The sequence below is a fragment of the Oncorhynchus masou genome, chromosome 31, assembly GCF_036934945.1.
Source record: "Oncorhynchus masou masou isolate Uvic2021 chromosome 31, UVic_Omas_1.1, whole genome shotgun sequence".
NCBI classification, from domain to species: domain Eukaryota; kingdom Metazoa; phylum Chordata; class Actinopteri; order Salmoniformes; family Salmonidae; genus Oncorhynchus; species Oncorhynchus masou.
In genome coordinates, this window is record NC_088242.1 from 24,594,217 (window position 1) to 24,617,454 (window position 23,238).

Genomic DNA, 23,238 nt, shown 5'->3' on the forward strand with positions numbered 1-23,238 from the left:
CTATGCATAGAAAATAAATAGAGAATAGCAGCAGTGTAGAAGAGAGAGGGTGGGGGGCAAAGCAAATCATCTGGCTAGCCATTTGATTAGCTGTTCAGGAGTCTTATGGATTGGGAGAAGAAGCTGTTGAGAAGCTTTCTGGACCTAGACCTCCAGTACCACTTGCAGTGCGGTAGCAGAGAGGACAGTCTCTGACGAGGGTGGCTGGAGTCTTTGCCAATTTTTAGGACCTTCCTCTTGACACCGCCTGACATGAAGCTTGGCCCCAGTGATGTACTGGGATATAACCACTACCCTCTGTAGTGCCTTGCGGTCCTAGGCTGAGCAGTTGCCGTACCAGGCAATGATGCAACCAGTGCCCTCTGGTGCAGCTGTAGAACCTTTTGAGGATCTGAGGACCCATGCCAAATCTTTTCAGTGTCCTGAGGCGGAATAGGTTTTGTCATGCTCTCTTCACGACTGTCTTGGTGTGCATGGACCATGATAGTTTGTTGGTGATGTGGACACCAAGGAAGGGCGGTATGGAAATTGGAGTGGGTTTAGGGTTTCTGGGATAACGATGTTGATGTGGGCCATGACTAGCCTTTCAAAGCACTTCATGGCTACAGACGTGAGTGCTATGGTTCAGTAGTCATTTAGGCAGGTTACCTTCATGTTCTTGGGCACAGGGACTATGGTGGACTGCTTGAAACATGTTGATATTACAGACTCAGACAGGGAGAGGTTGAAAATGTCAGTGAAGACACTTGCCAGTTGGTAAGCTCATCCTCGTACACGTTCTCGCAGCTCGCTACTGTGCTTCCCTTTGTAGTCTGTAATAGTTTGCAAGCCCTGCCACATCCGATGAGCGTCGGAGCCGGTGTAATACGATTCAAACTTAGTCCTGTATTGACGCTTTGCCTGTTTGATGGTTCGTCAGAGGGCATAGCGGGATTTTTTACAAGCTTTCGTGTTAGAGTCCCGTACCTTGAAAGCAGCAGCTCTACCCTTTAGCTCAGTGTGGATGTTGCCTGTAATCCATGGCTTCTGGTTGGGGTATGTACTTGCAGTCACTGTGGGGACGATGTCATCGATGCACTTATTGAGGAAGCAAGTGACTACTGTGGTGTACTCCTCAATGCCATCGGAGGAATCCCAGAACATATTCCAGTCTGTGCTAGCAGAACAGTCCTGTAGCTTAGCATCTGCTTCATCTGACCACTTTTTTATTGACCGAGTCACTGGTGCTTCCTGCTTTAATTTTTGCTTGTAAGCAGGAATCAGGAGGATATAATTATGGTCAGATTTGCCAAATGGAGGGAGAGCTTTATATGTGTCTCTGTGTGTGGAGTAAAGGTGGTCCAGAGATTTCTTCCCTCTGGTTGCACATTTAACATGCTGGTAGAAATGAGGTAAAACCGATTTAAGTTTCCCTGAATTAAAGTTCCCAGCCATTAGGAGCGCCACGTCTGGATGAGTGTTTTCCTGTTTGCTTATGGCCGTGTACAGCTCATTGAGTGCGGTACATAGTGCCAGCATCGGTTTGTGGTGGTAAATAGACTGCTACGAATTATATAGATGAAAGCACTCTTGGTAAATAGTGTGGTCTACAGCTTATCATTAGATACTCTACCTCAGGTGAGCAAAACCTCGAGACTTCCTTAGATATCGTGCACCAGCTGTTGTTTACAAATATACACGGACCACCACCCCTTGTCTTACCAGAGGCTACTGTTCTATCCTGCCGAATCAGTGTATAACCTGCCAGCTGTTTGTTATTCATGTCGTCGTTTAGCCACGACTCGGTGAAACATAAGATATTATTTTTGAATGTCCCGTTGGTAGGATATACGTGCTTGTAGTTTGTTTATTTTATTATGTAATAGTTGTACATTGGCTAATAGGACCGATGGTAAAGACAAATTACCCACTCCCCGCCGGATACTTACAAGGCACACCGACCTTCATCCTCGATATCTCCATCTCTTTCTCCTGCGAATGACGCTTCTTCCCTCCTATAGGCAGAAACTGAAACAGGAAGTAACTGTGGTAAGGACGGTTCAACGTTGGTCTGACAAATCGGAATCTGAGAATGGTATTGACGTATACACTGACTCGTGACTGTTCATCAGAAGTGCACAGAGGATGTCGTTCCCACTGTGACAAATAGAACTCATCCAAACCAAATACCAAACCAGCTGCCTCTGACGTGTACAAACAGATTAGCAATGCTCTCCGTAAGGCAATCAATCAGGCAAAACGACAGTACAGGGACAAAGTGGAGTCGCAATTTCAACAGGTCAGATGTATGTGACAGGGACTCCAGACAATCGCACATTATAAAGGGAAAGCCACCCACATCGCGGACACCGACGCCTTGCTCCTGGACAAGCTAAATACCTTCTTCAGCTTCCTGAGGTTGAAGAGGCGCTGTCGCGCCTTCTTCGCCACATTGTCTGTGTGGGTGGACAATTTCAGATTTTCAGTGATGTGTATGTCGAGGAACTTGAAGTTTTCCACCTTCTCCACTGCGGTCCCGTATATGTTTCCTGAAGTCCATGATCAGCTCCTTCATTTTGTTGACGTTGAGGGACCATTCCGCCAGGGACCTCAGCCTACAGGGAGGAGGTATCTCGTCATTGTTGCTAATCAGGCCTACAACTGGTGTGTCGTCGGCACACTTGATTGAGTTGGAGGTATGCATTGCCACGCAGTTATGGGTGAACAGAGTACAGGAGGGGCCTGAGCACGCACCCTTTACATTTACATTTACATTTAAGTCATTTAGCAGACGCTCTTATCCAGAGCGACTTACAAATTGGTGAATTCACCTTCTGACATCCAGTGGAACAGCCACTTTACAATAGTGCATCTAAATCATTTAAGGGGGGTGAGAAGGATTACTTTATCCTATCCTAGGTATTCCTTGAAGAGGTGGGGTTTCAGGTGTCTCCGGAAGGTGGTGATTGACTCCGCTGTCCTGGCGTCGTGAGGGAGTTTGTTCCACCATTGGGGGGCCAGAGCAGCAAACAGTTTTGACTGGGCTGAGCGGGAACTGTACTTCCTCAGTGGTAGGGAGGCGAGCAGGCCAGAGGTGGATGAACGCAGTGCCCTTGTTTGGGTGTAGGGCCTGATCAGAGCCTGGAGGTACTGGGGTGCCGTTCCCCTCACAGCTCCGTAGGCAAGCACCATGGTCTTGTAGCGGATGCGAGCTTCAACTGGAAGCCAGTGGAGAGAGCGGAGGAGCGGGGTGACGTTAGAGAACTTGGGAAGGTTGAACACCAGACGGGCTGCGGCTTTCTGGATGAGTTGTAGGGGTTTAATGGCACAGGCAGGGAGCCCAGCCAACAGCGAGTTGCAGTAATCCAGACGGGAGATGACAAGTGCCTGGATTAGGACCTGCGCCGCTTCCTGTGTGAGGCAGGGTCGTACTCTGCGGATGTTGTAGAGCATGAACCTACAGGAACGGGCCACCGCCTTGATGTTAGTTGAGAACGACAGGGTGTTGTCCAGGATCACGCCAAGGTTCTTAGCGCTCTGGGAGGAGGACACAATGGAGTTGTCAACCGTGATGGCGAGATCATGGAACGGGCAGTCCTTCCCCGGGAGGAGGAGCAGCTCCGTCTTTTCGAGGTTCAGCTTGAGGTGGTGATCCGTCATCCACACTGATATGTCTGCCAGACATGCAGAGATGCGATTCGCCACCTGGTCATCAGAAGGGGGAAAGGAGAAGATTAATTGTGTGTCGTCTGCATAGCAATGATAGGAGAGACCATGTGAGGTGATGACAGAGCCAAGTGACTTGGTGTATAGCGAGAATAGGAGAGGGCCTAGAACAGAGCCCTGGGGGACCCCAGTGGTGAGAGCGCGTGGCGAGGAGACAGATTCTCGCCACGCCACCTGGTAGGAGCGACCTGTCAGGTAGGACGCAATCCAAGCGTGGGCCGCGCCGGAGATGCCCAACTCGGAGAGGGTGGAGAGGAGGATCTGATGGTTCACAGTATCGAAGGCAGCCGATAGGTCTACAAGGATGAGAGCAGAGGAGAGAGAGTTAGCTTTAGCAGTGCGGAGCGCCTCCGTGATACAGAGAAGAGCAGTCTCAGTTGAATGACTAGTCTTGAAACCTGACTGATTTGGATCAAGAAGGTCATTCTGAGAGAGATAGCGGGAGAGCTGGCCAAGGACGGCACGTTCAAGAGTTTTGGAGAGAAAAGAAAGAAGGGATACTGGTCTGTAGTTGTTGACATCGGAGGGATCGAGTGTAGGTTTTTTCAGAAGGGGTGCAACTCTCGCTCTCTTGAAGACGGAAGGGACGTAGCCAGCAGTCAGGGATGAGTTGATGAACGAGGTGAGGTAAGGGAGAAGGTCTCCGGAAATGGTCTGGAGAAGAGAGGAGGGGATAGGGTCAAGCGGGCAGGTTGTTGGGCGGCCGGCCGTCACAAGAAGCGAGATTTCATCTGGAGAGAGAGGGGAGAAAGAGGTCAGAGCACAGGGTAGGGCAGTGTGAGCAGAACCAGCGGTGTCGTTTGACTTAGCAAACGAGGATCGGATGTCGTCGACCTTCTTTTCAAAATGGTTGACGAAGTCATCTGCAGAGAGGGAGGAGGGGGGGGGAGGGGGAGGAGGATTCAGGAGGGAGGAGAAGGTGGCAAAGAGCTTCCTAGGGTTAGAGGCAGATGCTTGGAATTTAGAGTGGTAGAAAGTGGCTTTAGCAGCAGAGACAGAGGAGGCATTTCCGCTCGGCTGCCCGGAGCACTGTTCTGTGAGCTCGCAATGAGTCGTCGAGCCACGGAGCGGGAGGGGAGGACCGAGCCGGCCTGGAGGATAGGGGACATAGAGAGTCAAAGGATGCAGAAAGGGAAGAGAGGAGGGTTGAGGAGGCAGAATCAGGAGATAGGTTGGAGAAGGTATGAGCAGAGGGAAGAGATGATAGGATGGAAGAGGAGAGAGTAGCGGGGGAGAGAGAGCGAAGGTTGGGACGGCGCGATACCATCCGAGTAGGGGCAGTGTGGGAAGTGTTGGATGAGAGCGAGAGGGAAAAGGATACAAGGTAGTGGTCGGAGACTTGGAGGGGAGTTGCAATGAGGTTAGTGGAAGAACAGCATCTAGTAAAGATGAGGTCGAGCGTATTGCCTGCCTTGTGAGTAGGGGGGAAGGTGAGAGGGTGAGGTCAAAAGAGGAGAGGAGTGGAAAGAAGGAGGCAGAGAGGAATGAGTCAAAGGTAGACGAGGGGAGGTTAAAGTCGCCCAGGACAGTGAGAGGTGAGCCGTCCTCAGGAAAGGAGCTTATCAAGGCATCAAGCTCATTGATGAACTCTCCGAGGGAACCTGGAGGGCGATAAATGATAAGGATGTTAAGCTTGAAAGGGCTGGTAACTGTGACAGCATGGAATTCAAAGGAGGCGATAGACAGATGGGTAAGGGGAGAAAGAGAGAATGACCACTTGGGAGAGATGAGGATCCCGGTGCCACCACCCCGCTGACCAGAAGCTCTCGGGGTGTGCGAGAACACGTGGGCGGACGAAGAGAGAGCAGTAGGAGTAGCAGTGTTATCTGTGGTGATCCATGTTTCCGTCAGTGCCAAGAAGTCGAGGGACTGGAGGGAGGCATAGGCTGAGATGAAGTCTGCCTTGTTGGCCGCAGATCGGCAGTTCCAGAGGCTACCGGAGACCTGGAACTCCACGTGGGTCGTGCGCGCTGGGACCACCAGATTAGGGTGGCCGCGGCCACGCAGTGTGGAGCGTTTGTATGGTCTGTGCAGAGAGGAGAGAACAGGGATAGATAGACACATAGTTGACAGGCTACAGAAGAGGCTACGCTAATGCAAAGGAGATTGGAATGACAAGTGGACTACATGTCTCGAATGTTCAGAAAGTTAAGCTTACGTAGCAAGAATCTTATAGACTAAAATGATTGAAATGATACAGTACTGCTGGAGTAGGCTAGCTGGCAGTGGCTGCGTTGTTGACTTTGTAGGCTAGCTGGCAGTGGCTGCGTTGTTGACACTACACCAATCAAGTCGTTCCGTCGAGTGTAATAGTTTCTACAGTGCTGCTATTCGGGGGCTAGCTGGCTAGCTAGCAGTGTTGATTACGTTACGTTACGTTAAAAGAACGACAATAGCTGGCTAGCTAACCTAGAAAATCGCTCTAGACTACACAATTGTCTTAGATACAAAGACGGCTATGTAGCTAGCTAGCTACGATCAAACAAATCAAACCGTTGTACTGTAATGAAGTGAAATGAAAATGTGATACTACCTGTGGAGCGAAGCGGAATGTTGACCGGGTTGTTAAAGTTCTATTCAGTAGACGTTGGCTAGCTGTTGGCTAGCTAGCTAGCAGTATCTCCTACGTTAAGGACGACAAATAGCTGGCTAGCTAACCTCGGTAAATTAAGATAATCACTCTAAGTCTACACACTCTAAACTACACAATTATCTTGGATACGAAGACAGCAAAGACAGCTATGTAGCTAGCTAACACTACACTAATTGAGTCGTTCAGTTGAGTGTAATAGTTTCTACAGTGCTAGTAGACGGTGGGCGTTAGCTAGCTGCTGGGCAGATAGCAGTGTAGACTACGTTAGGACGACGAAATACGATAATTACGCAATTATCTTTGATACAAAGACGGCTATGTAGCTAGCTAAGAAGAAATTGCTAAGATTAGACAAATCAAACCGTTGTACTATAATGAAATGTAATGAAAATGTAATGAAAAGTGGGGCCTCGATTGCCTTACGGAGGGAATAACTACACTGTTGGTATTCAACCATATCGCGTTTTCAGTTTTGCGAGAATGCTGCCATCTATCCACGGTTTCTGGTTTGAGTAGGTTTTAATAGTCACTGTGGGAACAACATCCCCTATACCCTTCCTGATGAACTCAGTCACCATGTATGTGTAAACGTCAATGTTATTTTCAGAAGCTACCCGGAACATATCCCAATCCAGGTGATCAAAACAATCTTGAAGCATGGATTCCAATTGGTCAGACCAGCATTGAATAGACCTTAGCACAGGTACTTCCTGTTTGAGTTTCTGCCTATAGGAAAGGAGGAGAAAAATGTATTTGTGAATTGGTTTGCAGAAGGGAGGGCCTTGTATGCATCTCGAAAAGGCGAGTATCGGGGGTCTAGTGTTTTTCCTAAGCGAGAACTACAATCAATGTGTTGATAACTTCACCAAGGATCACGTCTGGAGGAAATAAGGCACCAGAGCGCTCAGGACATCTGACTGGGGGGCGAAGGTTCACCTTCCAACAGAACAACAACCCTAAGCACACAGTCAAGACAACGCAGGAGTGACTTCGGGACAAGTCTCTGAATGTCCTTGAGTGGTCCAGCCAGAGCTTGGACTTGAATCTGATCAAAAATAGCTGTGCAGCGACGCTCCCCATGCAACCTGACAGAGTTTGAGAGGATCTGCAGAGAGGATCTGCAGAGAAGATCCCCAGAGAAACTCCCCAAATACAGATGTGTCAAGCTTGTAGCATCATATCCAAGAAGACTCAAGGCTGTAATAGCTGCCAAAGGTGCTCCAACAAAGTACTGAGTAAAGAGTCTGAATTCTTACATAAAGTTGATTTTTATAAATTAGCAAAAATGTCTAAAAGACTGTATCCAGGCACTCCTCGTTGCGTCGTGCATAAGAACAGCCCTTAGCCGTGGTATATTAGCCATATACCACACCACCTCGGGCCTTATTGCTTAATTGTATTCTAGTCAAGGCTCATCCTATAACTACTGCTGTACAAACCTTTTTATGCATATACTGTCTACACACACCATCATATACACATACTGTATATTTATATTCCAGACTCTGACATTGCTTGTTCTGATATTTCTTTTTTTGGATTTGTGTTTATCGTTTTGTATTGTTCGGTATTACTGTACTGTTGGAGCTAGGAACATCAGCATTTCCCTGCACCTGCAATAACTCAACCAATAAAGTGGAATTTCATGTTGGCACATTTACTATTCTTATTACAGTAAATAAGGGGCAGATAGGTTTGAAATGTTTGAGTTAACAGAATCAGCTTGATTCTCCCACTCTTTGGAACAACGTGCTTGGCCCATGAAGTTTGTCAGTGAGCTAATGCCGTGATTCCCAGCCACAACAGTACACATTAAAATGTTTTTCGAGGGCTACAACAAAAAATGTGTGGTGTTTGGGGTACTCGAGGACTGGAGTTGGGAAACGCTGAGCTAATGCATGGAGGCCTATGAAATGTTTGTTTCATTGGAACATAATAACCCAGCTCGCATTAGATTTATGCCTGATTACCTCACTCTTCCCTTTATCCTATCGTGGGCTGCCATCAATCCAACCCCATTTCCAGCAGAGAGGGAAGATAACTCTGGGATAATTGCTTTATGCACTGGGGTAATTTCTCTCTCTGACTGAAACTCAATTGGAGAATGTGTTAACTCAGTGAGACAAATTCTTATCGCCGTATTTAATAAACCATGTCCGAGTAGGAGTGCTATACAGACTGGTGGGTACCTGATCTTAGATCAGCACTCCTACTCTGAGAGATGGGAGGGGGTATGTCACAGAACCAGAACAACAACAGTCATTGAATTGCTGCTAGTGCATGATTCCACTGCCTGTCTTAAAGAGACTGAAAATTGTAAATGACATAGTGCTGTGAAAAAGTATTTGCCCCTGTCTGATTTTCTCTATTTTTGCAAATTTTTTATACTGAATGTTATCAGATCTTCAACCCAAAACAAATTTTAGATAAAGGAAACCCGAGTTTACAAATAACAAACCAAATGTACTTATTTTATTTATTTAACTAACAAAGTTATGCAACACCCAATTCCCCTGTGTGGAAAGTAATTGCCCCTTTACGTGCTAACTGGTTGTGTCACCTTTAGCTGCAGTGACTGCAACCAAATGCTTCCTGTAGTTGTTGATTAGTTTAGCACATCGCTGTGGAGGAATGTTGGCAGAACTGCTTTAACTCAGCGACATTTGTGGGTTTTCAAGCATGAACTGCTCATTTCAAGTCCTGCCACAACATCGCAATTGGGATTAGGTCTGTACTTTGACTAGGCCATTCCAAAACATAAAATGTGTTGCTTTTAACCATTTTCATGTAGATTGTGTTTTGGATCATTGTCTTGCTGCATGACCCAGCTGTGAGTCCTCTTCAGCTCACAGGCGAGGTTCTTACTGTGGAATGCAGTGTTTGGTTTTCGCCAGGCATAATGGGGCCCATGTCGTCCAAAACGTTTTACTTTTGACTCATCTGTCCATGGAACATTCTTCTAATAGTCTTGATGATCATCCAGGTGTTTTTTTGGCAAACTGGAGTCAACTTTTTGGACGAGATGGGTCCCATTATGTCTGGCGAGAACCAAACACTACATTCCACAGTAAGAACCTCATACCAACGGTGAAGCATGGTGGTGGTAGTGTGATGGTTTGGGGATGCTCTGCTGCCTCAGGGGCCTGTACGACTTGCCCTAATAGAAAGAACCATGAACCATGAATTATGAGTTAAAGCAGCTCTGCATGCAAGAGTGGACCAAAATTCCTCCACAGCGATGTGAGAGACTGATCAACAACTTCAGGAAGCATTGGATTGCAGTCATTGCAGCTAAAGGTGGCACGACCAGTTATTTAGTGTAGGGGGGAATTACTTTTTCACACAGGGGAATTGGGTGTTGCATAAATGTGTTAATTAAATAAATAAACTAAGTATACATTTAGTTTGTTATTTGTAAACCTTTACCTAATATTAGGTTTTGGTTGACAATCTCATAACATTCAGTGTCAAAAATATGCAAAAATAGAGAAAATCAGAAAGGGGGCACATACTTTTCACCCACTGTATATGGTGCATGCATCACTATCATGTAGTTTGGCTAACTAGGTCATTTGATAGAGTAAAAAGGCCTTTTGCCTTTTGACTCAAATCTGAAGTTTTATTGACTTTGGCCTGTACAGTATGGTTTACTGAGATTATATTTTATAAAATGAAAGTATCTCTCTAAATACACATGAAAACATACCTATATTGAAATGGATTGTAAATATCAATCTACAGTGAATTTGATGTTGGTTGTTGAATACTCTGTTCTGATGCAAGACTGAATATTAAGTTGCCTATGTACCCGTTGCTTCTAGTGGTCATCTAGGAACAGTAACGTTTTTATCCATTAACTTTTTGCGCAATTTCGAGGTGCACTCTTCATACACCACATCCGTTTCCGCTAAAATTCATGAGAATAAACATTTGCTTTATGGTTTTAATTTAAGGTTAGACATACATTTAGCAGTGTGGTTAGGGTTAAGGTTATGTTTAAAATCACGTTTTAAGAAAATACATTGTAGAAATAGGCGGGGTTTATGACTTTGCGGCTGTCGTAATTAGTGACAACTGGGTAAGTAAATTACTTTATAGAGCTCAATATGTCTTGCACTGTTCATATAACGAATATTTATTTTAACGCGACATTTTTCAATATTTGAAAGTGAGGAGGGCATGTAGTATCGATTTCGCCCTTATCGCATGCGGATGATCTATTTTGTTGCATTGTATCTCTCACCCTTTGCTCTCCATATTGTGCAACATTTACTTGTCCCATAACTTCGCAGCGAAGGTCTGAAGAGCCATGGAAATCTCTTTCACAGGCAAGCGGGCCATAGTCACGGGTGCAGGAAAAGGTAAGAAAACTACCACCATATTTAAAGATAGTGTCGACGTCTGGTTTGCTGCGAAAACACAACCAAATACACTTACAACAAGTAAATCAACAAGTAGTTTTGAGCTCAAACTAAGCAACTTCCAATGTGTCCTGAAAGAACCACTGTCATGATTGTGGGTGACCGAATAACCCAAACACGGTCGAAATGTATGTGTCAGGTTAGCCGTCACACTGAGATCTCCAGTGAATAATGGTCATTGTGTTTATGGATATTTTCACACAGGCATCGGCCGGGCCACGGCGCTTGCTCTGGCGCGCTGCGGGGCAGAGGTCGTGGCAGTCACACGTACGCGGGCTGACCTGGACAGCCTTCTGCTGGAGGTAACCCCCGCAACACCCATATACACACCCAATGCCCATACAACAGTGGGGTGTCGGTACCGTTTAAGATTGGAGAAGACGTCTTTAAAAAAACATTTATGAGCATGGCCTTATTTTTATTACAGCATATTGGATGACTGTCATTCATATTTAATTCACCCAGCTCAATGTAACATTGATAGGTTTAGTCTAATATGTGATAATCAATGTTCCCTATACCCATCATGACGTTTCGATAATCGAGCCTACGAATTATAGTTTATAATGTAGGTGCACATGTCAAAAGACCAATTGGAGCAACCAAGGTAACAGACAGTGAGTAACATGCCCAGGAACGCCTTGCACACACTTGCCTGCATCTAGCAGACCTTGACTTGGAAGAGTTCCAGTGTTGGATAGCCATAGCTTAGTGTTGGATAACCTTTTCAGTTAAAAGAAATAACAAAAATAATAATAAGAGCCAGTTAACTAACATAAATAGCATTCCTCTCTGTTTGAGTAGGCTAAATTAGCTAGCTGCATTAGTGAGCTAAGTAAGTTATATTGAAAAGAAATCTAACAAAATATAGCTAGCTCTCTCTCTCTCTCTCTCTACAGCTTCTCCTTAATTTTTGAAGAAATGAATTTGTTAAACTATTGTCTTTCTCTCTCTTTGAATCAACTAGTCACCACATTTTATGCACTGCAGTGCTAGCTAACTGTAGCGTATGCTTTCTGTACTTAGATTCATCCTCTAATCCTTTTGATTGGATGGACAACATGTCAGTTCATGCTGCAAGAGCTCTGATAGGTTGGAGGATGTCCTCCGGAAGTCGTCATAATCATGTGTACAGTCGTGGCCAAAAGTTTTGAGAATGACACAAATATTAATTTCCACAAAGTTTGCTGCTTCAGTGTCTTTAGATATTTTTGTCAGATGTTACTATGGAATACTGAAGTATAATTACAAACATTTCATAAGTGTCAAAGGCTTTTATTGACAATTACATAAAGTTGATGCAAAGAATCAATATTTGCAGTGTTGACCCTTCTTTTTCAAGACTACTGCAATCCGCCCTGGCATGCTGTCAATTAACTTCTGAGCCACATCCTGACTGATGACAGCCCATTCTTGCATAATCAATGCTTGGAGTTTGTCAGAATTTGTGGGGTTTTGTTTGTCCACCCGCCTCTTGAGGATTGACCACAAGTTCTCAATGGCATTAAGGTCTGGGGAGTATCCTGGCCATGGACCCAAAATATCAATGTTTTGTTCCCCGGGCCACTTAGTTATCACTTTTGCCTTATGGCAAGTTGCTCCATCATGCTGGAGAAGGCATTGTTCATTACCAAACTGTTCCTGGATGGTTGGGAGAAGTTGCTCTTGGAGGATGTGTTGGTACCATTCTTTATTCATGGCTGAGTTCCTAGGCAAAATTGTGAGTGAGCCCACTCCCTTGGCTGAGAAGCAACACCACACATGAATGGTCTAAGGATGCTTTACTGTTGGCATGACACAGGACTGATGGTAGCACTGACCTTGTCTTCTCCGGACAAGCTTTTATCCGGATGCCCCAAACCATCGGAAAGGGGATTCATCAGAGAAAATTACTTTACCCCAGTCCTCAGCAGTCCAATCCCTGTATCTTTTGCAGAATATCAGCCGGTCCCTGATGTTTTTCCTGGAGAGAAGTGGCTTCTTTGCTGCCCTTCTTGATACCAGGCCCTCCTCCAAAAGTCTTTGCCTCACTGTGCGTGCAGATGCACTCACACCTGCCTGCTGCCATTCCTGAGCAAGCTCTGTACTGGTGGTGCCACGATCCTGCAGCTGAATCAACTTTAGGAGACGGTCCTGGCACTTGCTGGACTTTCTTGGGTGCCCTGAAGCCTTCTTCACAACAATTGAACCGCTCTCCTTGAAGTTCTTGATGATCCGATAAATGTTTGATTTCGGTGCAATCTCACTGGCAGCAATATCCTTGCCTGTGAAGCCCTTTTTGTGCAAAGCAATGATGACGGCACGTGTTTCCTTGCAGGTAACCATGGTTGACAAAGGAAAAACAATGAATCCAAGCACCAGCCTTTTTTTTGAAGCTTCCAGTCTGTTATTCAAACTCAATCAGCATGACAGAGTGGTCTCCAGCCTTGTCCTTGTCAACACTCACACTTGTGTTAACGAGAGAATCACTGACATGATGTCAGCTGGTACTTTTGTGGCAGGGCTGAAATGCAGTGGAAATGTTTTTTGGGGATTCAGTTCATTTGCATGGCAAAAAGGGATTTTGCAATTAATTGCAATTCATCTGATTACTCTTCATAACATTCTGGAGTATATGCAAAAATTGCTATCATACAAACTGGAGGCAGCAGACTTTGTGAAAATTAATATTTGTGTCATTCTCAACTTTTGACCATGACAGTAAGTCTATAGAAGGTGAAAACCATGAGCCTCCTAGGTTTTGTATTTAAGTCAATTTACGCAGAGGAGGACGGAAAATAGCTGTCATCCTGCTACACCATGGTGCTGTTGAGGCTACTGTAGACCTGTAGAACTTCATTGCAAAACAGTGTCTTTTAATTAGTTATTTGGTGACGTGAATATATTTAGTATAGTTTTATCCAATTTTTTTTCTCACTATTTTTCAGAAATTCACTGAGTAGGATGGTCCTCCCCATCCTCCTCTGAGCAGCCTCCACTGCGTTATGACCCTCGTATCCCTACAACCCCGCCCAGCCCCCCCTCCACTGCTCAGGGTCCGGACCCCCCCCCCCCCCCCATTGCATGCTCTATTGTCCCCTTATAGGACCTCTGCTCTCCACTAGCCCTATACGCATATCATTAGAGGCTAGCTAGTTTTTCCTGCTGCTCTTTTCACCTCCATGTCCCATTGTTTCGGCTCCGTGACGAGAGATGATGGGAGATTCTTTGGTGATTCGTTGGGGTGATTCTCTCTGCTGTCTTTTCTCTCTGTGTGATTGGTTCTGGTGCTGGTTGTTCCCTGCAGTGTCCGTCCATCAAGCCGGTGTGTGTGAACCTCGGTGACTGGGGGGCCACAGAGGAGGCGCTACGGGAGGCCGGCGGTAATGTGGATCTGCTGGTGAATAACGCAGCCTATGCCACGCTGCAGCCTTTCCTAGAGGTCACCCCCGACCAGTTTGACATGTAAAGATGCTCTCATCGCTGTCCTTTAAATCAGAAATTCTCAACTGGGGGGAAGGGGGGAGAAGAGGTTTCAAAAAACAACTACTAAAGCCAGGTAGAAAGTGTGTGGAAATGATAATGAATCTACATTTTGTTTATAAACAATTTAATGTCAGAATTTTTGTAAATTCAATTAGTATTTTCAGCAGAGCTTTTAGCAGCCTATTTAGTGTATTTGGTTGATTTTTGTGGTCTCAAACCAGTGAGCTTACTAACATTTTTCATCGAGCAAAATTGATTATTGTCAATGGAAATGGTCGGAATGTTGATCCCTTGTCATATAAATTGCTACATTACTGTCAATATAGCATTAAAAATAGCTTTCCAGATGGCATTTTGGCAATTTTGTATCGCAATGCGAATATTGGTTCGCAACTGAGACAACCTGGTCCAATTTGGGTCCCGAGGCAAAACCAGTTGAGAACCACTGCTCTAAATCATGTTGTGATTGTAATTCATATTCATAGAAGTGAAACACAAGTCACTCAAGACTCAGTAGAAGGACTTTGTATTAGACCTACACTACCGTTCAAAAGTTTGAGGTCACTTAGAAATGTCCTTGTTTTTGAAAGAAAACACTTTTGTCCATTAAAATAACATCAAATTGATCAGAAATACAGTGTAGACATTGTTAATGTTGTAAATGACTATTGTAGCTGGGAACGGCAATTTTATTTAATGGAATATCCACATAGGCGTACAGAGGCCCATTATCAGCAACCAATGGCACGTTGTGTTTGCTAAGTTTATAATTTTAAAAGGCTAATTGATCATTTGGGGCGGCAGGGTAGCCTAGTGGTTAGAGCGTTGGACTAGTAACCGAAAGGTTGCAAGTTCAAATCCCTGAGCTGACAAGGTACAAATCTGTCGCTCTGCCCCTGAGCAGGCAGTTAACCCACTGTTCCTAGGCCGTCATTGAAAATAAGAATTTGTTCTTAACTGACTTGCCTAGTAAAATAAAGGTAAAATAAAAAATTACAAAACTTGTCCTCTTGCTCCATTGTGCCTCCCACTCCCATGCTGTTCTGTGAAGGGAGTAGTACACCGCATTATACGAGATCTTCAGTGTCTTGGCAATTTCTCGCATGGAATAGCCTTAATTTCTCAGAACAAGACTAGACTGACGAGTTTCAGAAGAAAGGTCTTTATTTCTGGCCATTTTGAGCCTGCAATCGAACCCACAAATGCTGATGCTTCAGATACTCAACTAGTCTAAAGAAGGCCAGTTTTATTGCTTCTTTAAACAGAACAACAGTTTTCAGCTGTGCTAGCATAATTGCAAAAGGGTTTTCTAATGATCAATTAGCCTTTTTAAAATGATAAACTTGGATTAGCTAACACACCGTGCCATTGAACACAGGAGTGATGGTTGCTGATAATGGGCTTCTGTACGCCTATGTAGATATTCCATTAAAAATCATCAGTTTCCAGCTACAATAGTCATTTACAACATTAACAATGTCTACACTGTATTTCTGATAAATGTTATACTATTTTAATGGACAAAAAAATGGCTTTTCTTTCAAAAACAAGGACATTTCTATGTGACCCCAAACGTTTGAACGGTAGTGTACATATTATACCTGTTTATTTAAACATGGTTTAAAAATAGCTTTCCAGATAAGATGGTTTAAATAAACAAGGTTTAAACTGTGTTACCTCTGTGTGGCTAGTTACACAACAGCCTTCTATCTGGACATTAATAGGAATATCTCATAAATCCCATTAATTGATTGATTTATTTTCCTATTCCCAGATCCTTTAACATCAACGTGAAGGCTGTCCTCCATGTCTCTCAGGTAAGAAAAGGCTGTCAGAAATTGAATTGGCTCCCTGTAACCTAGTTATACGTTATAGGTAACTTAACAGTTTCTCCATACTCACTGTGCATTCTCTGTCTCTGTGTGTGTGGGTAGATTGTAGCTCGGGGTATGAAGGCCAGAGGAACAGGAGGCTCCATAGTGAACATCTCCAGCCAGGCGTCTCAGTGTGCCCTCCAAGACCACACCGTCTACTGTAAGTCACTGACAGGGACCAGAAAGAGCAGAACATACATCCCATCAAAACATATCTCAGCTATAGCTTGATTATATCAATTAACTTTTGAATGCATACTGTCTGTCTGTGTGTGCAGGTGCCACTAAAGGTGCTCTGGACATGCTGACTAAGGTTATGGCCCTGGAGCTTGGACCCTATCAGGTAACTACAGGAGGACTGACCCAATAGCAGAGAGCACACATCAAGACACACATGGTTCTTCTGATGTCAGACCAGTACTTTTAAATCTCTGTCTGCAACAGTTGTATTGTGGTGGCATCATGTTATGGGTATTCTTGTCACCGGCAGGGACTGGGGAGTTTGTCAAGATCAAAAGAAACATGAAAGGAGCAAAGCCCAGATAAAAAGCTAGAGGAATACCTGCCTCATTCTTCTTAATACCTAACCTTGGGATAGTTTTATTTTTCAGCAGGACAATGTTTTTATGCCAAAGACACCAGAATGGCTTTCCAATAGGTGTTGACTTCCAAAAACATCTGAAGCCCTACCTCTTCAAAGAGTATCTCCCTTTCGTGAATTGACACTCACGCTTGACGTTTCCCCACTTCCAGCACTTACTTTGCTGATAGATACGTTATTGATGAAAGATTTACTTTTTTACTAGGACTGAGATATACTGAGTGTACCAAACATTAGGAACACCTTCCTAATATTGAGTTGCACCCCCTTTAGCCTTCAGAAAAAGGTGTTGAAAGTGTTCCACAGGGATGAATGACTTCAATGTTTCCCACAGTTGTGTTAAGTTGGCTGGATGTGTTTTGGATGGTGGACCATTCTTGATACACACGGGAAACTGTTGAGCGTGGAAAAACCCAGTAGCGTTGCAGTTCTAAGATTTAAAAATCCTTCTTTAACCTGTCTCCTCCCCTTCATCTGCACTGATTGAAGTGGATTTAACAAGTGACATCAATAAGGGATCATAGCTTTCAACTGGATTTACCTGATCAGTTTAGGTCAAGAGAAGGAGTTCCTAATGCTTTGTACACTCAGTGTATGTCGTTGTCCCACCTAGCTATCTTAAGATGAATACACTAACTGTAAGTCGCTCTGGATAATAGCGTCTCCTAAATTACTAAAATATAAATGTACAAATATATGTGGAGCCCATGTATTTGATCCTGTCTGGCTAAAAAGATCATGACATGTCATATTCATTTTGGCCAGACTGCATCAGATACATGGGCTACAGATACTAAGAAAGAGGGGCGCTGTTTGCCTTGCTCGGTTGCTTTCTCTGGTGAAATGGATTCAGCCTCTTGCTAATTGAAGAAAATTATGAAACACGAATGAGAAATATATATATTTAAGTTTCTTTTTTTATTGTTAAAATATTTGGGGAAGTATAGCTTCCTTTTGCATCCATGAATACACAACCATTTTGTAAGCTGAATGTTATTAGACATATGGTGTTTGTAAAAGACGTCCCTTTCCATTCAAATGGTAAGTGCACTGCTCAGATGCTGGACTTATTTTGGAGTAGACGAACATGCATGGATAACCTACGTTTTGAAGTGACTTGTTTGACAATCAGATAAAAACATCATGACAGGTTGTGTTCACGACACATTAAAAGGTAATACATTTTTACAGTTAAATGACATCTTTACTATAAAGACCACAAACAAAAAATTGTGCAAGTGCGTGAAAAGAAGAAAATAGACCCCCCCCCCCCCCGAATATCAGGGTATAATTCGCACTCTGGATGGTACTTTCAAGTAAATTTACTGCTGCTGCTGCTAATACCCTTATTTAAAACCCTGACCCTTAATCAATGTTAGTGTTTGTTTTCATGTACCAAACCTAAGTTGAAGCATTTAATGCATTGAATCTTCATAATTATATTTAACAATTTATACCTTGCATCAATAAAGGTTCAAAGTGTTATGTCCCCCCTAAACTGGGTCTGTTCCCCACCTTGGCCACCCCCAACCAAAATGTTCTGGACACGCCACTGCCTCAGAGTTTGCGAAATTGGTGGAAGCACCGATGGCAGCCATTACAGCTGTGAAACATTTTGAATAAGATTCTACCATTAACTCTGAGGTGTGAAGACACGCAATCAAGACCTCTTCATATAAAATAATTCAAAAATGTTCTATCTTAGGAAATCTGGAGTAGTTTGTTTACATCGGTAGAAAAATATATAAAATGTAATATTTGTTTCAATTTTTAGGCAGAAAAATGTGAAGACTGCAAGGGGTGTGTAGACCTTCACTTGGCACTGTATTGATTTGATGTATTGATTATCTACAGGGACTAGGGTTTAGTGCCTTTCTCAAGGGCACAAGGACAGAGTTTTCAGCTTGGGGATTTGAACCCGCAACCTTTTGGTTACTGGCCCAACACTCTTAACTGCTAGGCTACCGCCTTATTGACTAATAAGTATTGATTGTTGGGGTGTACTTGTTTCTTGCTAGATCCGTGTGAACAGTGTGAATCCCACAGTTGTGATGACTAAGATGGGGAGACTGGCATGGAGTGACCCTGGCAAGGCCAAGACCATGACCTCACGCATCCCTCTGGGACGATTCGCAGGTCACATACATGTTGTTTTGTTACTAATAAGTTATTTATACAGTGCATTCGGGAAAGTATTCAGACCCCTTGACTTTTTCCACATTTTGTTACATTACAGCCTTATTCTGAAATGGATTACATAGTTTTTTCTCTCATAAATCTACATACAATACCCCATAATGACAAAGCAAAAACAAGTTTAGAAATGAGGGCGAAAAAACTAAAACACCTTATTTACATAAGTATTCCGACCCTTTGCTATGAGACTCGAAATTGAGCTCCGATGCATCCTGTTTCCATTGATCATCCTTGAGATGTTTCTACAACTTGATTGGAGTCTACCTGTGGTAAATGTGATTGGACATGATTTGGAAAGGCACAAACCTGTCTATATAAGGTCCAACAGCTGACAGTGAATGTCAGAGCAAAAACCAAGCCATGCGGTTGAAGGAATTGCCCGTAGAGCTCCGAGACAGGATTGTGTTAAGATCTGTGGAAGGGTACCAAAAAATGTCTGCAGCATTGAAGGTCCCCAAGAACACAGTGGTCTCCATCATTCTTAAATGGAAGAAGTTTGGAACCACCAACACTCTTCCTAGAGCTGGCCGCCCGGTCAAACTGAGCAATTGGGTAGAAGAGCCTTGGTCAGGGAGGCGACCAAAAACCTGATTGTCACTCTGACAGAGCTCCAGAGTTCCTCTGTGCGATGGTTGTCCTTCTGGAAGATTCTCCCATCTCTGCAGCACTCTACCATTCAGGCCTTGGTAGAGTGGTCAGACGGGAGCCACTCTTCAGTGGCAGGGACTGGGAGACTAGTCAGGATCGAGGGAAAGATGAACGGAACAAAGTTTTTAGAGAGCTCCTTGATGAAAACCTGCTCCAGAGTGTTAAGGACCACAGACTGGGGTGAAGGTTCACCTTTCAACAGGACAACAACCCTAAGCACCAGCCAAGAAAATGCAGGAATGGCTTCGGAACAAGTCTTAATATCCTTGAGTGGCCCAGCCAGAGCCCAGACTTGAACCCAATGAAACATCTCTGGAGAGACGTGACAATAGCTGTGCAGCAATCCTCCCCATCCAACCTGACAAAGCTTGAGAGGATCTGCAGAGAAAAATGGGAGAAACTCCCCAAATGCACGTGTGACAAGACTTGAGGCTGTAATTGCTGCCAAAGGTGCTTCAACGAAGTACTGAGTAAAGGGTCTGAATACTTATGTAAATGCAATATTTCCGTTTAAACATTTTTGCCCTCCAAAAAAATAAGTAAGCTGGTTTTACTTTGTCATTATGGGGTATTGTGTGTAGATTGACGAGGGGAAAAAACAATGGAATCCATTTTAGAATAAGGCTGTAACGTAACAAAATGCTGAAGTCAAGGGGACTGAGTACTTTCCGAATGCACTCTATACTGTATATTATATGTTCTTGTTTTTATTAACACAGTTAACCATGAATATCTGATGACACACAGACTGCCCAACCCCACTCTTTATCATGTGAAAGCGGCACATGATGATGTGGAGGTGTGTTTGTATTATTTATTATTATTGTGTGTGTGTGTGTGTGTGTGTGTGTGTGTGTTCCTCTCTGCAGAGGTGGAGGATGTGGTGAACTCTATCCTGTTCCTGCTCAGCGATAAGAGTTCTATGACCAACGGTGTCACCCTGCCTGTGGACGGGGGCTTCCTGGCCTGCTAACCTCTAACCTTCTCATTCTGCCTTCTGATTGGCTGGCGTAGTCATTTTCCATGGTGTCCACTAGTACCCATTTAATTCCTCTTCAAGCACTGATTATATTCGGACTTGATTTTGTTTTATGTTACTGATTACATGTGTTACCCAGAACAATAGAATGAGTCTTTATGAGCTGCCTTGTTTGTTCTAACCGTAAGCAATTGTTTATTTTTTTGCAGATTGTGGGTGTGTGTGTTAGCTTATAGAGAGAACTGCTGGATGAGACTAGTGTAATATACAGTCGTGACCAAATGTTTTTGAGAATGACACAAATATACATTTTCACAAAGTCTGCTGCCTCCAGTTTGTATGATGGCAATTTTCATATACTCCAGAATGTTATGAAGAGTGATCAGATGAATTGCAATTAATTGCAAAATCCCTCTTTGCCATGCAAATGAACGGAATCCCCAAAAATAATTTCCACTGCCCTGCCACAAAAGGACCAGCTGACATCATGTCAGTGATTCTCTCGTTAACACAAGTGTGAGTGTTGATGAGGACAAGGCTGGAGATCACTCTGTCATGCTGATTGAGTTCGAATAACAGACTGTAAGCTTAAAAAGGAGGGTGGTGCTTGGAATCATTGTTTGATCTCTGTCAACCATGGTTACCTGCAAAGAAACACGTGCTGTCATTACTTTGCACAAAAAGGGCTTCACAGGCAAGGATATTGCTGCCAGTGAGATTGCACCTAAATCAAACATTTATCGGATCATCAAGAACTTCAAGGAGAGCAGTTCAATTGTTGTGAAGAAAGCTTCAGGGCGCCCAAGAAAGTCCAGCAAGCGCCAGGACCGTCTCCTCAAGTTGATTCAGCTGCGGGATTAGGGCACCACGAGGACAGAGCTTGCTCAGGAATGGCAGCAGGCAGGTGTGAGTGCATCTGCACGCACAGTGAGGTGAAGAATTTTGTAGGATGGCCTGGTGTCAAGAAGGGCAGCAAAGAAAAAAGGGATTATTTTTATTATGTCATGGCTTTAGAAGCTTCTGATAGGCTAATTGACATAATTTGAGTCAATTGGAAGTGTACCTGTGGATGTATTTCAAGGCCTATCGTCAAACTCAGTGCCTTGACGTCATGAGAAAATCAAAATAAATCAGCCAAGACCTTACAAAAAAATTCTGGCTCATCCTTGGGAGCAATTTTCAAATGCCTGAAGGTACCACGTTCATCTGTACAAACAACAGTACGCAAGTATAAACACCATGGGACCACACAGCCATCATACTGCTCAGGAAGGAGACGTGTTCTGTCTCCTACAGATGAACATACCTTGGTGCAAAAAGTGCAAATCAATCCCAGAAGAACAGCGAAGGACCTTGTGAAGATGCTGGAGGAAACGGGTGCAAAAGTATCTATATCCACAGTAAAACGAGTCCTATATCGACATAACCTGAAACCAGCTCAGCACGGAGGAAGCCACTGCTCCAAAAAAAGCCAGACAACGTTTGCAACTGCAAATGGGGACAAAGATGATACTTTTTGGAGAAATGTCCTCTGGTCTGATGAAACTATTTGGCCATAATGACCATCGTTATGTTTGGAGGAAAAAGGGGGAGGCTTGCAAGCCGAAGAAAACCAGCCCAACCGTGAAGCACGAGGGTGGCAGCATCATGTTGTGTGGGTGCTATGCTGCAGAAGGGACTGGTGCACTTCACAAAATAGATGGCATCATGAGGCAGCAAAATTATGTGCATATATTAAAGCAACATCTTAAGACATCAGTCAGGAAGTTAAAGCTTGGTCGCAAATGGGTCTTCCAAATGGACAATGACCCCAAGCATACTTCCAAAGGTGTGGCAAAATGGCTTAAGGACAACAATGTCAAGGTATTGAAGTGGCCATCAGAAAGCCCTGACCTCAATCCTATAGAACATTTGTGGGCAGAACTGAAAAGGCGTGTGCGAGCAAGGAGGCCTACAAACCTGACTCAGTTACTCCAGCTCTGTCAGGAGGAATGGGCCACAATTCACCCAACTTATTGTGTGAAGGTTGTGGAAGGCTACCTGAAACGTTTGATTGAAGTTAAACAATTTTAAAGACAATGCTAACAAATACTAATTGAGTGTATGTAAAACTTCTGACCCACTGGGAATGTGTGATGAACGAAATAAAAGCTGAAATAAATCCTTCTCGACTATTTTTCTGACATTTCACATTGTTAAAATAAAGTGGTGATCCTAACTGACCTAAGAGAGGGAATTGTTACTATGATTAAATGTCAGGAATTGTGAAAAACTTGAGTTTAAATGTATTTAGCTAAGGTGTATGTAAACCTCCGACTTCAACTGTAGCTTTCACCTGGTCAGTCTGTTCTGACTTCAACTGTAGTATGATGAGACAAACGTGTTTACAAACCACAATACAGTACAACATTTTGTATTTATTAATAAACATACACTACCATTCAAAAGTTTGGGGTCACTTAGACATTTCCTTGTTTTTGAAAGGAAAGCACATTTGTCTGTTTCAAATAACATCAAATTGATCAGAAATACAGTGTAGACATTGTTAATGTTGTAAATGACGATTGTAGCTGGAAATGGCTGATTTGTAATGGAATATCTACATAGGCGTACAGAGGCCCATTATCAGCAACTATCACTCCTGTGTTCCAATGGGACGTTGTCAAATCTAATTTTATTTGGCACATACACATGGTTAGCAGATGTTAATGAGAGTGTAGCGAAATGCTTGTGCTTCTAGTTCCGACTATGCAGTA

At 43.8% G+C, this 23,238-nt stretch overlaps 1 protein-coding gene across 2 annotated transcripts; it reads left to right on the forward strand.

Annotated features, from left to right (window-relative positions):
• Positions 1-10,172: 10,172 nt before the first annotated feature.
• dcxr (dicarbonyl/L-xylulose reductase) lies at positions 10,173-22,643 on the forward strand. Of its 2 annotated transcripts, XM_064950402.1 has the most exons (9): positions 10,173-10,376; positions 10,591-10,659; positions 10,924-11,021; positions 14,006-14,163; positions 15,959-16,001; positions 16,119-16,218; positions 16,337-16,401; positions 18,678-18,795; positions 20,373-22,643. In XM_064950402.1, exons 2-9 carry the CDS (start codon positions 10,608-10,610, stop codon positions 20,474-20,476), a joined length of 738 nt encoding a protein of 245 aa, XP_064806474.1. In that variant the 5' UTR covers positions 10,173-10,376; positions 10,591-10,607; the 3' UTR covers positions 20,477-22,643. The 2 variants fall into 2 exon arrangements, with proteins under 2 accessions (XP_064806474.1, XP_064806475.1); XM_064950403.1 differs by lacking the exon at positions 10,173-10,376 and having other exon boundaries at positions 10,383-10,659.
• Positions 22,644-23,238: the final 595 nt, after the last annotated feature.